The sequence below is a fragment of the Petromyzon marinus genome, chromosome 28, assembly GCF_048934315.1.
Source record: "Petromyzon marinus isolate PM22_M1 ecotype Great Lakes invasive population chromosome 28, UKy_Petmar_22M1.pri1.0, whole genome shotgun sequence".
Classification (NCBI taxonomy): domain Eukaryota; kingdom Metazoa; phylum Chordata; class Hyperoartia; order Petromyzontiformes; family Petromyzontidae; genus Petromyzon; species Petromyzon marinus.
The window spans coordinates 10,591,148-10,608,983 of record NC_133694.1 but is presented as its reverse complement, the minus strand read 5'-3'; the positions used below and the strand labels follow the sequence as shown (position 1 = coordinate 10,608,983).

Sequence of the window (17,836 nt, the reverse complement as noted above, 5' to 3'; positions counted from 1 at the left end):
TGGAACAGCATCCATTTATCCACGCCTTGTGGATAGCGGTCGCCCAATAAATTACTCATGTTATCCGTCGGTTATCTGTGGGCGGCACTCGCTTTGATCAAGAGACAACAAAGACACGATTAGCCTCTCAGAGACAAGGGAGACACACACAGCCAGAGACATTGAAAGGGAAACACAGAGACGCAAATATAGACACAGACAAGGAGACACACAAATAGACACAAAGAGACACGGAGACACAGAGGCAGACGAGAAAACAGACACATAGAGACACGCACAGACACGCACAGACAAGGAGACACATACGACAAAGATACCCCGTATAGACTTAAACAGACTGTTGGGACAAGTGCTGTTAGCGAGCACCTATGAAGACCAGGACGATACACGAGGGGGTGGGTGACCAGCACCAAGTCCGAGCGCCTTTGTTTCCCCAGTAACGATGTTTACACACTGCACCAGGTACTCATTTGAGACTGAGTCGAACTCGGGAAGACCCGAGACCGGTTCAGATAATCGTTACTGGTGTTGGCCATGATTGGGAATCGAACTCGGATCCCTAGGTTTGTAGCTTCGGTGTGCTCACCACTGCACCACCGCTTCCCACACAGAGACACACACAAAGACAGGGAGACACACACAGACACTGAGACACAGAGAGACACAGAAACAGACAAGGAGACGCACGCATAAAAACGGAGACAGAGAGACAGAGCCACACACATAAGTGTGGAGACATATACAGAGACAGTGAGACATGGGGACATATTTTCAGACACAGAGACCTGGAGACACAGACATGGAGACAGACAAAGAAATACACACAGAAACAAAGACCAGGATAAACACAGCCCACGGAGAGATACACACAGAGACACATGGAGACACCAGGTAACGCAAACAAACACGGAGACGCATAAAATAGATCGGGACACACACAAAGATACACAGATGCACAGAGACAAACACGAAGACGCACACACAAAGATAAATGGATACATGCCGAACAAAGATAAAGAGACAAAGACAGACGCACAGAGAGAGTGAAAGAGAGCTTTGGGCAGGACACATCGCTAACCTTTGGCACCTACAGCACACGAGTTAAGAGACTCTTAAAGTGTAACACACCTTCGTGGGTCTCTGTCTCTGTACGCATCTAATTGTGTTTCTCTGTATCTCAGTCCGTGTTGCTCACGTGGAGACAGACGTGCATCAAAGGCACTCCGCTGCGTGTTAATGACTCATGTTACAATTCTTTTCGCGACTAACGTTCATCGCATGGTAAATTATACCTATTATCCACAGGTTATCTGTGATTTTTACCCCACAGTAAAATCGCGAACAACCCTGCAGATAATAGAATCTACGATAATGGTGCTCTATATCACAACGGATAAAGGGAGTTCTGTGTTATTACTATTATTCCAATTTGTACTATGTAATTATTCTTCCGTTATAAGGCACTATCAAATGACGAAGATTGTGTGAAGAGCTAAGTGATGTTCTGTACTGTCTGTGCTCATGTCTATTGGTGGGCCACTTAGTCGGCGGTGGTTGGCTAACCAACCTGATAGTGTTCACTTTGAAGTCGTAGTAGATTTTAGATACCATCAACTTCGTTATAACCTGTTTGAAACAAAACAACATCACGTTAACATTCAATGTAACAACAATACGGGGTTATCGATGCACAGATACCCCCACTGATAGGGAAAATTATAGATAATTTTGCCTTCATTTCAAAGTCTCCTCTACACGTCTCCCATCAATCTCAAATGGTGTACCTATTCAATAATTTAACACTCTCCTGATATGCTTTGTCCAACATAGCCGGTCTGATTTGCTTACGGCATTCAACGATACCCCACGCGTGAGCTCAGGTGTTCAATAGTTCGCTGCTTCAGTGCCCTACACACGCCGGTCTTTGACGTGATCCCCACGGGCGTTAAACCCAAGCGGGGGGGAGGAGGGGGGCTACGGTCAGGTGAATGCGGGGCCAATGCATCCGTTCCATGACCATCAATACAACTCACGAACATCTCCTGTAACCAATTACGTACCGCATGACACAATTGGTCATGAAGAAATCGGCGGGGTATCTACAAATGGATCGCCCTGTATATTTGCATGTATTCTAACGTCAGAATATGCAGTGCCACAGGTGTTACGGATATATGTTAAGCTTTCACGGTTGGTAATCTCTGTGGGGAAATGCCAAGTTATATTATCTTCTGTAAATAAGCATGATATCAATTGAGGCAACTAGTTATGCAAGGCCAGGAGGATGATACTGTGTTAGAGCAGTAAGCTGATGCTGCTAAAGCCCTGGGTTTGAATCCATGTAGCAAACCAAAATTAAACTCGTTCAAGTGTAATGAGTTTTATGACCTCAGTCGCGTCACCAATAATGACTGCACGAAAATTTTCACGTTACATTAATTTCCTCACTGAAAATGTGTTCCTATTCAGCTCTTGAACACCCAAAACAGACTTGTTGGACATGTGAGGAACTCTTTACTTGGCATATAAACTACAACGCGACTCCAGGTGTAGTTTCGTGAAATAATATTCCAGGGCCTTTGTTTGACACAATGTAGTGTACTGATATCCACAAGAATTCCAAATGGAAACGTAACCATGTCTTAACATATGAAATACAATTGTGAGAATAAAAAATTGGGTATAAGGTTTACCACGTATGGTCACATTATACTAAATAATCCACAAAGACAGAGATCCCCCGTGTATAGCCTTAAAAAGACTGTTGGGGCCAGTTCTGCTAGCGAGTACCTATGAAGGCTGGCACAGCACACGACAGGGTGGGTGGCCAGCATCATGCCCGGCTGCCTTTCTGTCCCAATTGGAGATGTTTAGACATCGCACCAGATACTCGTTTGAGGCTAAGTCAAGATAGGGAAGGCCCAAGACTAGTTCAGATAGTTGTCACTGGTGTTGGTCGTGAGTGGGAATCGAACTCGGGTCACTGGATTCATAGTGCAGCATCAGAATCTGAATCTTTATTTATACTGGTTGAATACGATGAGCCATAAAACTCGTTTCCACAGATATCCAGCTTGATTCCCGCTACACCACCTTTCCTAAATAAGCCACAGAACATCATTCATTATACAGTTTTTTTTATACCAGAATAATAATTTAAATATACATTATATACTATAAAAATGTATATATATAAAAACGTACCGCTGATGAAGTGTTGTCACTTATAATTATAGGACTAGTCTCAGTGCCAAATGATACATATATGAACAGCGAGTATGTCACGTGCAAGTCTGTTGAATACAATGTGCAACACGAAAGACATTTGTCATTTTCGGATAAGAGGAGCAACACATTTTACTATATAAAGATCAAAATTGCCTGGGTAATACACGAAGGAACATTTCTTGATACGTATACTTTTGGTGCTAAACAACTGGGTAACGATGCTGTGCTTTAAACGTTTGCTCTCATAACATGCAAACAGATAAAACGTGAAATGTACTTATTTTATTAAAATAAATGTTTAAGAATTTGTTTCGTGGTAATAGTTTAATACATGTAATTACCTGTGTTGATGTATGAACTGACAATGTCAAGACCATACTGGCATTTGTCACCCGTGTAGCCAGGCAAGCAAGCGCATGTGGCAGTGCAATTCACATTATTCAAGCAAGTTCCTCCATTACTGCAGTACTCAGTTGTGCATGTGGTCTGCGCGCAACTTGTTGCCACACACTGCTTGCCATTATCTGTTTAATAGAACAAAATATACATTCTATCTCGTTATATTGTTTGAATGTTCACTGGTTTGAAAGCCACATTTTTGACTGCCAAAATCATACTTTTACATCAGAGCGAAACCTGTCGCTGCTATACATTTCTGCACTATGTTCTACATTGGTGAATCGATGACGGAATATGAACACATTTTATATTTATCTATTTTCCACAGCCCAAATAACAGCAAGATTATATATATATAACCACACAAACTATTGGTACAGCTGGCAATGCAAAATCAAGAGGAGAGGAATTTTAATAAAATTAGGTTAAAAACATTGTTAATTAAAACTTAAAGGCTTCGCCTGCCCTCACGTGCCACGCTATGAGTGGAATAGCCTGGCAAGTGCTAGTTAGAGCACACATCTATAGGTCTCCCAAAATTGCTACGGTAATCACCCTGGCATACCCACGTGTTCCACCTAATCGTCCAATAAGCACAATGCATCCGTGGTAGAGTAAGTGCTGTGGTTTAGGGAGACCAAGCAAGCTATTAAAACGCAACAAAACTGGCATTCTAGATTTGAAGTATTCGTGACTGCAAGGATCCATACTCTTTGGTTCTTTCGGTAGAGTCACGTAGGTGAAAAAAATAAAAATAGAAAATAAATCACGACTTGCTTCCGAAACGTCGTGATTTATTTTTTATTCTTATTTTTTCACCTACGTAACTTTACCGAAAAAACTGGCATTGGTGCAAAAATAATATGATACTTCAAGCTCCATTTAAAGTGGCAGAGGAAGATATCGTTTTACTTTTTTACCAATTATATTCTAACTGTGCTCTCAGTGTTATGTCATGAGACCTATTTGGAACACTGAAGCTAGCAGTCCATCTTCCTGTGTCAGAGAACGACCTCCATGTTAAGTTGTACATTTTCTAAATCCAGCCTACTCACATGTTTTTTTGTCGGCATCTAAGTCGTTCATTACTTGGATAGCAATGTATGAACTTCACGAACAATAAAAATACACGTAACAGAAGACAATTGGGTCTGTAATTCTTCAAATCAATTTTGTCATACAGCAATTATACCACGAGTAACATATTGGTTACCCGGTTGTAATATATCTGTTTACCTCTCCAATTGCAAGACCACCTAATGTATTAGGGCTGTTAGATTACGATTTTAACTATACTCACCAGGTGTGGCCAGTGGAGGTGAATGCCACCTGATGATGTGTTGTATGGGAAAACAGTTTAACTCTCAACTTTACCATGATGTTAATGACCACTGCTTTATAACCTTAATGATGGAGTTCTTATAACTCAGATAATGCATATTTAAATACAATTATACAGTTAAGAACTCCATTTTCAGCAAATATTTATGTAATTTTTAGAGCGAAATGGATAGCTTTCTACTCGTTTTCATTTCTATGTTAAATATATACTGTTTCATTAGACCTCCTTTGCCAGTACCAAAATGTAATATTGTTTTTCCCCTTTTTTTCTGGCAGCAAGACTGAAACCTTTTGTACAAGGATTCATGTCTGCCAAAAGGCGTCATCTGGTCGAGCACCAATTGGGTCGAGGCTCAAAAGAAAACCGTCCCTTGGTGTGGACCAATCAGTTTCAAGGACAATGCATATATTATCATACTATGTTTTTTGTTTGCATTTTGACTGCAGGTATTGTGGTTGATGCAGACATGAATCCTTGTAAAAAAAGGTTTCAGTTTTGTTGCCAGAAAAAAAAGGGGAAAAATCCTATTATTATATATACTGTTGTCAATCCTGTGCACATATATAAAACGTAAATATAACTAAAGCAAAATGATTAACACACATCTATTTGAGTTTCTATTATATATTCGTTAGTCTCTTTTAGGCGCGCACATATTTTAATTACGATGATGTAGACTTGTTGTACAGGGTGCTTTAAAAAAATGTTAACACTTTGGAGACTTTGCAACAATACCACAAGAAATGTGCTGCTGCCTCCGGGCTCTGGAGAACACCTGGAGGAGATTCCAGGCCACGTGTTGACAATGATGGCGAACAAGTGAAGACTCTTTGACTTTTTGAAGCTATTAACATTACATTTGTTATCATGTCACAGTGTATTATTCGTTCTTTCCCATTAAAAACGATAGTCCCATATAAGTGATCATATTTTTTAAGCACCCTGTATATGAATAAATGTGTACGCTTTCATATGTTTTGCTTCGTGTGAGTGTCCGTGGAATGGACATGAATGAACTTACTCCAGTAGTTGCTTGGGCAAAGACATGTGTATGAGCCAGGATTGTTTGTGCATTTGGCGAGCGGAGGGCACTTGGTCGTATCGCACTCATTGATGTCAACACAAGTTGATCCAGTTTGCTGGTATCCCTGATTGCACTGGCAATTGTATGATCCAGCGGTATTGATGCAGGTCTGCTGCACAGTACAATTATGCTTGCCCATGGAACATTCATTCTCGTCCTCACAAGAAGTTCCATTGCCTGTAAAGTTAAGCAGGTATATTACACACTGCGCACATGTACACTTTTAAGAAAAAATCATCTGGGCCAGCGACATGGCCCAAAGGTAGCGGTTTATTTCCCGCACGCCACCCTGGTTAATACTGCAGGTGCAGTAACAGTACACTAAACACTGTCCACTTCAGAGTGGACAATAATATATCCTGTAATGTAATTCTAAAGGAAAAGTCCCTGGTGTATTGGCATCGTGGTCCAAATAAAAAAAAAGTATCTGCAAATTGATTAAATTGTAATTATGAATAGCAAAATAGCCGCTTACTGTGAAACTACTGCAGTCTGTTTCTGTAAAACAGAGCGCCTACGTGATTCACTTGTGTTATAAGAATGTCGCAACTACTAAATGTGCTCAATTATTGTCTCGTAAAATACTGAAAAAAGGCTGAGGCTGGGTATGATAGACAACATCTTTTCTTTTAGGAACTAGCTCCTAAATGGGAAGAACCATAATAGCGGGTATGTATGGAATGCCACGAGATCTATGCAATTTACTTTTATAACCAGGGTAGCAGCAGAGGTAGTAGCCCACAGTGTTCTCACACACAGCGTTTCCAGTGCAGTTGTTTGTGGTTTTGCACTCATCTATGTCCACACATTCTGTTCCGTTCACTAAAACAAAAAGACAAAAATAAATAAACATAAACATTGGTTCGCAAGTGCCATTCAGAATATATTTGGGGAACAATGGACCAGCAATGTGCCGCACAAATCTCTAATGCTATTCGACATCAATGCAAAAGCTAAAGTGGACATTATTCTTACAATCTATATACAGAATTATTAAGTGCTGAACATAATTGTAATCATGAGGAAAGAAAGCGAATATACCGTAAAATTACACTATCCCGTAGAGTTTATTTCATTTTAAATGTATAAGAGATACGATTAATTAAACCTCTAAAGCATTCTGGTCGTTTGTGAAGCTTTGATTCAACTGGCTACATTGTTACTCATCCAGTACGCACATTGATATCCTCCATAATATAGGTTTTTTTTGGGTTAGATCGCGGAAATATAAATGTCGTTAAACCTGCCACTGCCCGACACAGCCAATTATTAAGGTTTGTCACGTAAACAGAACATGCCAATTCCTTACTCGTACAGCACACCGGTGTGTTGGAGAGCAAATCCACAACATGGCATGTTCTATTTACGTGACAAACCGTACTAATTGGCTGTGCTGGGTGGTGGTGGGTTTTACGACACATGCATATTTACGCGATCCAACCCAAAAAAATTCCTATATTATGGATATTGGTCGCGAAAGCATACGTGTTAAACATTGATATCCACTGCTAAAAGGACAGTCGTAAGAGCCTTTGCTGAAAATGTACCTGCAGCTGTTGTTTCCAACCTGACACTCGGCGATGTTTCGCTGCGCATGCTGGGAGCTTCTTCCGTTCCCAAAGAAGCTCCCGGCGCACGGAGCGAAACGTCGGGACACCAACGCCGAACAAAACACGCGGTGCAACCACAAAAACGCGCACGCGTTGGAGGATAGGCAGGAGCCACTAGGCACACAACCCCCACTCACTTTGGAATCCATTATCGCATGCGCATTTGAAGGACCCTTGGGTGTTCTGACACGACGAATAAGTCTTGCAGTTGGCGTTTCCATTCTGACACTCGTTGATATCCTGGCAGGTGCGACCGTCGCTGCCGACCATGTACCCAGCCACGCAGCCACACACAAAGCTGCCCACTGTGTCGTTGCACGTCCCATGTGTGGGGTCGCAAAGTGAGGATGAGATGCACTCGTTCTTGTTGATGCACTCCGTTCTGCTCGTGCCGTTCAGGATGTAGCTGAAACGTCAATCAATGCACTATGATGAAATCTCTGCACCAACTGATAGGACCACAATCGCAATGCAGTGTATTTGCACCCATGATTTGAGTATCCAGGTAACAAGAGTGTTTATATTTTTTTACATTACATCTCCTTTGCGAAGGACCTCTCACCTTAAAAAAAAAAATCTGACTACCTTCATGCTAAGCTTTAAGAAAATACCAACGTGAATAGTAGATGCATGACTAAGACAACAGGAATGTAAAAATGCAAAATAAATGTTCCACAACTTATGTATTTTTTCCCAACTGGAGTAGACTGTTCAGATGTTATTCAATGTTTCATGAGTGTGAATTATACCTAAACATGACAAAAGACCTGATCAGATAATATGAAGATGTGATATTGAGTTTTCAAACACAATTTTATATACACATCCTCAACATTCTAAATATATATAAAAACAAAAAGCTAGTATGTTTATATTATTCCTGTACCAATAATTGGCAGCTGTACAAGCAGAGGTGACAACTCAGCTAAAACGCTGTGCAGAGATTAAACTGCTTCATCCAATCATATATTAATAATCGATTGCATTTCTATGCATTGGATTAGAGCATCGTGCACAGATGCAGGAACGTAGAAGCACAGTGCAGCAATAGAGAGGGCGGCATGCCTTCTGCTGCCTGCAACATAGTCATCCATCCAAGTACAATCCAGGCTTATTCCAGACGTAGCTTCTGAGCTTCGGTGCAATCCAGGTGATTTTGTCATATGCAGTACTTTCCACTGATATTTTTAAATACACTAAACTAATTAAACTAAACTTTTTATTTTACCAGGTAAGACCCACTGAGCAATATAGCTGTTTTTCAGAAGCGACCTGGTCACAAATGATAGCTCATTGAAGTGACTTATCACGTGGATATTTATAGCAGCAAAATACTGTAAACGCGTGATGTTGATTCTAAATGTGGAGGGAAAAACAGGACCCGCAGAAAAATCCACGCGACCACAGGAAGAACTAGCAAATTCCAAATAGACAGCAGGCATCAGGGTCGGGATCGAACCCACGACCTCTTTGTATAGCAGGCGAGGGAGTTAACATCTCGCCACCGCGGCGCCAAATAGGAAAACCCTTGGCTACCATACAATGGAGAAACCTACCCGTTGTCGCATTGACAGGCTGATGCATTTAAGTTGTCGATGTAACAGGTTCCATTTCCGCTACAGATGTTCATCTGACATGGAGTATCCGCTGGAAGGAAAATATTACACATGTTTAATATAAAATGAATTATTACAATAAAGTTTGTATTCAGACAAAGTTGTTATGTTCATAGATGATATGTTCAGACAGAGAATAGTTTTTCTTACACTTCATTAGGAAATTTAAAAAAGTGTGTACTTACGATTACACACGCCATTCACGCTGTGAAATCCACTGTAACAGCTACACTGAAAACCCCCTGGGGTGTTGATACAGTTTTGGCTGCAGTTGGAAATCAACTTCATGCATTCGTCAACATCTGTGAAAATACACATTCAAGTAAACATTGTAAAGAATGTATTTACTTCTTCTGCGCTGAGCTGGGATCCTCTTCTGCATTTTCAAAAGTCAGACATATATACAAATTGAAATGTATTCATGGAAACACTCTTATTATTATAAATTGGTGCTTGCTCCCATCCACGTCTCAAAATTGAAACCTGATGTTTGCAATATGAACATAATTAATTGAATGTGTAGTATATTTCTCTCTCTCTCATGTTCATGATATTTACTAAAGAACTTTGCATTATATACGCACAATTGCATTCTATTGTTCAATTTTCTAATTTACTTAATTCCTTGTCTACCCTGCCTTCTTGTACCTATAATTTTTACATTCAAACCATTATATTCATTCTTTTGTTTTCTCATTAAATTTGCAAAAAATCGAACTTTCCTTTCTCTAATTATACTTGACATTTTCTACTTGTACCTGCTATCATATTTAGAAAGTCACATAAATCACCAATCTGTGAATCTAATAAATATGCAAGATTGTTTATCTCTTTTTCAGCCTTCAAGTCAATACCAGAAATTACTGATCTCTCTCAGAACAGTCACCGTTAACTTTACAAAAAAGCGCTACCCATTTTATCATTCCGGAGATGAGCATATGAAGGCATAAGATGCCAATTGTAAATATCACATCACAATTATGAGTGTGGTGCTCTGTCACAGGCAGCAACACTTGGGATGGAAACACCATCACCCCACAAATGAGACACACCATTAAAAAAAAGATATATACATTTACTAAATTTCATACTTTATTAAATCAGCATTTTATGTTGTGTCCCTCCGCGTATCATAACACAACATGTGATACCTTGGCACTGGGAGCTGTCTGCAGAGGTATTGATGTAGCCACTGTTGCAGCTGCATGTATAGTTGCCGAGCACATTTGTACATGTTTGATTGCAGACAGGTGGCACGGTCAAACACTCATCCACGTCTGGAAATACAACACATGAGAGCAGATCAACGGGCTATTCAGCAGCTTAGTGCTCTCGTGTTTAAAATCAAGATCAAGTAAACATTATCCAAATAGTTATTATGAATTGATGTTATGTCGTGAGCTCATTTTCGTGGACTATATAATTCAATCTGGGTGTAATTCAATCTGGGTCTGTCCAGGTTGGTGACCTGGAAAATATTCAAAACAAAGGAATTCTAAGCTCAGCAGTCACCTTTGCTCAAGGGATAAATAATACAAGCTTTCGTGACTGCAGGAATTCATATTCTTTTGGTCTTTCGGTAAAGTCACGTAGATAGGTTCAAAGAAAATAACAAAAAACTACTTGATCCTATCTACGTTACTTTACCGAAAGACCCAAAGAATAATAATTATAACAATCGTTATGAATGTTCATATTAATTAAAATTGTTAGTATGATCCATAATAATTATAATTGATATTATTATTTACCCAGGAAGCCACACACAGTCCAACGACTCTTTTTAGCAGAGATCTGCATTTTAAATTGGTGTTAAAAAATATATTCAGATATTTTCAGTCAATTAACGCATTTTTTATGCACGTAGGAGGAAACCGGAGCGCTCGGAGAAAACCCGCGCATGCGAGGAGGCAACACTATCTCCCAACAGATGAGGCAGATGATATTGGTCCACACTTGCTCTACCACCTCCTGGTGAGTCAGGGCATAGCACCTCGACGTGCACCCCAAAGGGAAGGGAGTTTAGCAACATTTGTGTGATCCGCCAAACTTCCCTTCTCCATGGTGGATTGCAGGTGTGTGACACCACCAATAAGACATAGCTTTAAAAAATAATGATCTAAGTCAACACCATACCATGCAATACAATGGGAATTTATAACGCATATAAATGCAACTGGACCTCAAGATGCCATACACTAATTATGGGTATTATCGGGCGTTCAGTAATTGTATAAAAACGAAAGGGACAGATATTCAATAGTATGGGTGAATATAGGAAGGAAATTCAAGACTATGGGGACAAGCAGAGGAGAATGAACGACCTTCCCACTGATAGAAGTTTGACCAGAGGCATCACATCTAAACATTGGTGGCTGGTAAATAAGAGTGTGTGGCGGGGAGTGGAGTAAAATGAGAGGTCAGAGGCAGACGGGGGCGAGTCCAAGAAGGAACTTGAAGAGGTTGAGTGAGATTTTGAAAGTAATCCCGTGATTGGACTGAGAGCCATTGCAAGGAATTAAGCGTTGTGGGCATGTGGTCCCTTTAATGGGTGTGGTCGAGAAGTCTGCTAATGGGATTTAGGGGGGGCCATGGAGGAGAACGTTGCAGTGGTTGAGTCGAGGCGTAATTAAGTAGTGGAGCAGGGGGGGGTCTCAGCTGCAGCTGCGGGAAAGGAATTGGTGAATTCGGCAGTCGTTGCACAGGTGGAGGCATGCGGCTCTGCAGCGCTAAGATGCACGGGAAGAAGAACGAGAAGTCGGGATCAGCGACAGCTCTGCTTTGAACAAGACCCCCCAGCTGCAGGTAGTGAACAAATGTTCGCACCATAACACTTGGATCCATTTCCCGTGAGTCCTCTAGGGCAAGGTCCACAGTTAAAATCCATGGAGGGCGGAAGCTGGTCTAAGCATGTTACACCAGGATGACATGGGTTGTCTGCACAAGCATCGAAGTTGTCCGTGCATTGCATCCCTGTGTACCCCGGGTTACACCTGCAGCCAGCAACCTTCATACACACATTTCACAAAAATATGGATTAATTGTCAAATGCAGGATTCCTCCCTCAGATTATCTCTGTCTCTTGCAAGCATAATGAATCTTTGAGTATGAGGACTTTCAATGTAAAAATAAGCTCATTATGAGTGCATGCACATTAGGGTGCAATGATGCATCAGTGTAACAGTTTGTCGATTCAGTGATCAAAATCGACTATCACACTAACAGTACATGCACAGAACCATGCGGGTGGGTATCTATTAATTATTTTCCATTTGTAAACTTTGTATGTAATTAGGTGATCCCTGTGGTCACTGTAGGTGCTAGCTATAATACAGCACAATGTTCTACAATATAATAACAATATCAAATCAAATAGAAATCCAAAATCATAACAACATGATGAACTGCCTAGCTGACCTGGAAAGTGGATCCGTCACTGCCGTTGAGGCTCAGGGTCGTCTGGTTGTAGACGCACGTGGAGTTTGCACTGCAGTTGCAGAGAGTGAGGGTGAGCAGCAGCACAGAGGAGGCCTTGCCGTCGCTGGCGCTCACCACGCCAAACACTGGCTCCGAGCTTCTGGGGCTCCACGTCAAATTCCCATCGGCTGCAGCAACCCGCCAACAGCAGCAGTTATCAATGAGCACTAATCAAGGGACTTTGTAGACGGAATTTTATAGCGTTGTATATTTTAATTTCAGTGACATAGCCAATGCACTACACACCTGTCCGGTGGTAGGAAAAAAAGGAAGTGGGGTTTCTTACACCGTGAACTCACCTGAAATGTTGATGTTCGAAGAATTGGTTACAAGTGAGAACTCAATTATGTCATTGTTGACGTCCACCGCGTTGATATTTACCCACACTGTTTCACCAACACTGCCACTAATTTGGCCACTGCTCGTTATATTTGGAGGGAAATTTTCTGCAGGAAAAAAAGTCACAGGCGAAGATTGAGATGCTGCAACACTGTCGTTTGGTGTGATTGTTTATGAAGCTTGAAGCAAGCTATTGCACTTGTCTTTGCCCGTTTTAGTTGTTTTGGCTTTGGTGATAACTATGAATGTATAAGCCAATCGTTTTTCCATGGTGCTAATGATTCACACATACCCCTACGAGGTAAGTAAACATTTTTACATATTTTCGTTCACGTTTGTTTAAATTTATTTCTAAAAATTGTTCATGCCGTTGGCTTTTTCCCACTTGAATTTGTACTTCGTAAATAATTTTTCCCCTTCTGATAATAAAAGGAATTTTGAAAAAGTCTCACAAAAAATACACATGTTAATGTATTTTTGGCCTATTTAATAAAGGCTACTTGTAGCAGTGTCGACTTTAAAATCATATATTAATATAACGCATATATTTATTTATATTTCGATATATATGTATATATTGGCATATGTTTTATGGATATTGGCATAAGCGTTATATTGCCTTCATTGTGCCACAATATTGATCTACAAAAATCCACGAAAATTAAACCCGATACACAGTTCAGATTTTCAAATCTATGTATTCTCGTTTGTTACGTATATTGTCTATATCAGAATCAGAATATGTATTTATACTGGAGGAATCCGATGAACTACACAGCTCTTTTTCACAGATGTCCAGTAGGGGGACGGGTAACGTACGTAGCACTTTGCCCAAGGATCTGTAGACTCCAGAGCTGTCCTGTGTGGCCAGTCCAAAGTTGGTGTTCCCCGTACTCAGAACGTCAAATATGCAGTCCTTCTGGCCTCCGCAGGAAACATTAACACTGGCCAGTTGTTCTGGAGATGTCTGATTAATGAGGTCTTCATAAAACACCGGCATGAAGCTGTTGTTGTTAAAAGTGTCCCAGCTTTCCCCAGCACTGGTGTTATAGGTGAACAGACTTTCATTAGCTGCAGTTTTCCCTGTAAAAATATATTTCACAGCAAAAATATCCATTTTTTGTACCATATTTAACGTGTCTAATACCAAAAAACTTTCTTACATTTTTAGGAACAATGTATTGCCATATTTAATTGCTAAACGTTTTAATTTTAGTCATGTAAAAGTTCAAAATATTAAAACACATTATGTGGTGTCCTAGTATTATGACACTCGAGGCTTAACTGTAGTGAAAACATTTTAAACATTTAAATTATAAAAAACAGTAATTACATTTAACAAATAACGATGACTGTACTAGGGCTGAAATTATATAATGACTAAAACTGCAGTTGATGACGTCTATTTAATGTATTAATGCATGCAAAAGCAAAAGTGTGTATGTTAAAACCTTCAAGCAAATGTTTATAGTGATCTTCACACCACTTACATGTAGTTGCAAAATCATACAATTTAGCCTCCGCAGGCACATCTGCTCCATTAAATGACAGCACAGTTCCATTCTTGAATGTGAAATCATCTTTTGGATTATTGTTGAAAACACCTGTAAATATTTGTTTATGTTCGCATAATGAACAAAAACGTTAAAAGCATATACAGTAAAATATATATAATATCGATAATATTACCATGTTATCTCCCACTTTCCCCCAATTACAGAATGTCACTGGGGAGGTCACTCTGACCCAACCCAAATAACACCAATAATAAACCTTACAGTAACTGCTCTTCATTTTAGTTTCTGTGCGAAATGTTTTCATAAATTCGATATTGAATGTACGTATGTTGAATTTATTTTGCACTGTACATAGCCAACCGTGATAATCGGAGGTGCGGGGGAAGGACAACAAACTAAACACAACAATGTTGCGAAGGTAGAGGCCAGTTTATCCAAAGATGAACTATTAACTTCTTACAAATTGATACTTGGTTTTTATTGACCCCTTGGCCACTATAAAAACAAAATTGGCACTTATATCACGCATATGCCATAAATATAGGCAAAGTCTCTCCTGAAGAGAAATCCCATCTTTGTGAATCCTATGCGAGTGGCTTCCTGGGATTCCCATTCTGCAGACAGCTTTGAACATCAGAAGGAGAATATATTGCCCAGTAAAATTCCACAGCCAGTTTGGAATGACGTTACGTGATAAAGTGTACATTTATACTGCGCGGGTTTTTAGAGTTGTGCTGTACAGCTCTGCGATGTATTTTTTGGAATGTGGTGCGTGTTGTTCGGTGATGTCTGAATTTTTCGCTCCACCCACTTCTCGAAAGCAGAGCCTAGAAACTGAAGAAGCTCCCAGCATGGGTATTGAATCGTTGAACAACATGCCGGGCAACACGTGACATGATCGGAAAATGCAACGGAAGAGCTGAACGTTTAAATTTAAATTTGTTTGCGCTTGGCCCAAATTTACTTAATTGTGAACGAGCCGCCAAACTCACCCAGCAGGCCCTGCGTGTTAGCAGATGCAAAGCGCTCGGGCAGTAGCGTGATGAAGTTGAGGGCTCCTGAAGTCCCCGACACGTTCACAGAGATGCCCGAGGAGAACACGGCCGCCACATTCGCTAGGCCCGTCTTAATCACTATGTTTCCATTGCTGTACAAACCTGACGAACCTGAGAAACACAAATTTAAAAACATCCGAGATTAGTTATGTCAGTTCACTACCAGTGTAAATTACTTCACATGTACTGCTGGATTATGGCCTTCCCACGCTGTGCAGGCCAGTGGTGACCCATCCAAGAAGCACTGTCCAGGCTCAAGTCTGTTAGGTTCTGAGATCTGATGAGATTTGGTCCATTGTTGGGTCATTTTGTCATTGACGGTTAATTGCAGAATAGGCTCGATTTCATTCTGAGAACTTACCAATTTTGATTAACAACATATCATACCTAATATAGTTAGAATGTAAAGATAACTTACATTGATTAACCTCATCATTATGCATGTTTAGCGCTGATCCTACACCAAAGTCTACAGCAGAAAATAGTCATCATCCTTCCTTCTCATCCTATCAATCTCATTCCGAATCCAGTACACATCCGATTAACTATTTCAGTTATTCTAGATTTAAAGCTTTCGTGACTGCTAGGATCCATACTCTTTGGTTCTATTGGGTAAAGTCACGTAGGTGACAGCGCTGTCCTCCAGACAGTCTCGTCCCTTCACCTGATGAAGGCCGCTTGTGTTGTGGCCGAAACGTCGTGATTTTTTGTTATTTTATTTTCACCTACGTGACTTTACCCAATAGAACCAAAGAGTATTTCAGTTATTGTTCAACTTCTAATTTACATTCTGTGTAATATGGCACACCCTAAATGGTGCATTAACATTTTGCTAACTTCTTAATTTGTGGATTTGTTTACAGGTGTTTAAAAAATAAACACTTACAGCTACTGCACATCTCAGTCACTATTGTAGTTAAAAATAATATATTTCGTCAGCCAGTTTGTTCGATTTGTTTTTAACTTCTACCTCCCCCCCACGTCCCGCTCCCCACCCACTCACATTATTCCAACAGTGCAATTGTGCTACGAGTTAAGTGATCCATTCAGAACTGTTGTCATGTGTCCCATCACCCCATGGTTAGAGAACAACCAGTGGAAGTTTACACCACAGATCCACACGTGAGATTTTCTTCAGTTACTACTTTTATCCACACGAACTGGAAGGCGCGATACTTTCCCCATGCAGAATGATAGTTGATGCATTTTTTATGCTTTAACTCCCAGAGCTTGAACTTCGATCAGATTAAGTGGAAAGAAAATGTTTATGCGGTGGTGGGATTTGTTTTTGTGTAGTTACTGTTGACCTGGCTGAGTCACCAAAAACATTCTACACTGAACCCTGAGCCACTCAGTTTCACCTAGTTGAAAAAAAATGTCAGTGGTGCTCATGAATAAAAATCGTTTAGGACACAATATATCCTTTGTCTTATAGGGAATATTCAGACATCACTGGCTATGATCATGCATCGAAATGTATTGTCAAAAGAGATGCTAAACTGTAAGTGCATTATATTAAAATTAGTCTTACCGTTTACAGCCACAACTGAACCGTTGACTAATATTACAATGCTGGTGTTCTTCAGGATCCATTCAACCTATCGAACAAATCATATATTTTTTTTAAACGTTTAACAATCTCACGGGACTATAGGGTAAGAAAAGCATTGCAAAAAATACAGATTTCTCAAACATATCCCTCTGAAAATTTAATTTTAGGAAAATTACACTTTTATAATTAATTTTGCACATTATTCAATCAAAGTATTTCAGTTGCTTAATTTACCAAACGATATTTATTTGTAAGGTTATATTTTTACATCTGCTGTATGTGGGCACAATTTTAACATAGAATCCAGACCATAATGTGAGCCCACATAATTCGCTTTACACACATCCTAACATATTTAAAATGCTATAGTAAAACAAATCTACCAATGTCAAACAATTTATGTTATGTTGTATTTATGCAACCCAGATAATGTACATAAATTATCTACCTAATGTAAATACAGCAATATAAGTTGTCGGTTTAATTTAAATTCTCAATAATGATTCTGAAAATGTTCCCATGACTAAATATTTCTTTAACATCGTAGATTCGTGGCCAATTAAGAGTTAAGAAAATTATTCAAACTCTTCAGTTCTTTCGGTAAAGTCACGTAGGTA

At 39.9% G+C, this 17,836-nt stretch overlaps 1 protein-coding gene across 1 annotated transcript in view; it reads right to left on the bottom strand.

The window, feature by feature from the left end:
- LOC116947002 (uncharacterized) overlaps positions 1–17,836 on the bottom strand; it is a 34,609-nt gene that overhangs the window by 16,278 nt on the left and 495 nt on the right. Inside the window, exons 2-17 of the mRNA XM_032962338.2 lie at positions 17,199–17,265; positions 15,605–15,778; positions 14,586–14,699; positions 13,915–14,178; positions 13,056–13,202; positions 12,697–12,884; positions 12,106–12,286; positions 10,431–10,556; positions 9,465–9,581; positions 9,220–9,310; positions 7,801–8,069; positions 6,759–6,875; positions 5,991–6,230; positions 3,570–3,752; positions 3,205–3,293; positions 1,568–1,626 (exon numbers count right to left, since the gene is read on the bottom strand). Of these exons, the coding sequence (XP_032818229.2) occupies positions 1,568–1,626; positions 3,205–3,293; positions 3,570–3,752; positions 5,991–6,230; positions 6,759–6,875; positions 7,801–8,069; positions 9,220–9,310; positions 9,465–9,581; positions 10,431–10,556; positions 12,106–12,286; positions 12,697–12,884; positions 13,056–13,202; positions 13,915–14,178; positions 14,586–14,699; positions 15,605–15,778; positions 17,199–17,265 (2,426 nt within the window). The remainder of the gene's footprint in view (positions 1–1,567; positions 1,627–3,204; positions 3,294–3,569; positions 3,753–5,990; positions 6,231–6,758; positions 6,876–7,800; positions 8,070–9,219; positions 9,311–9,464; positions 9,582–10,430; positions 10,557–12,105; positions 12,287–12,696; positions 12,885–13,055; positions 13,203–13,914; positions 14,179–14,585; positions 14,700–15,604; positions 15,779–17,198; positions 17,266–17,836) is intronic.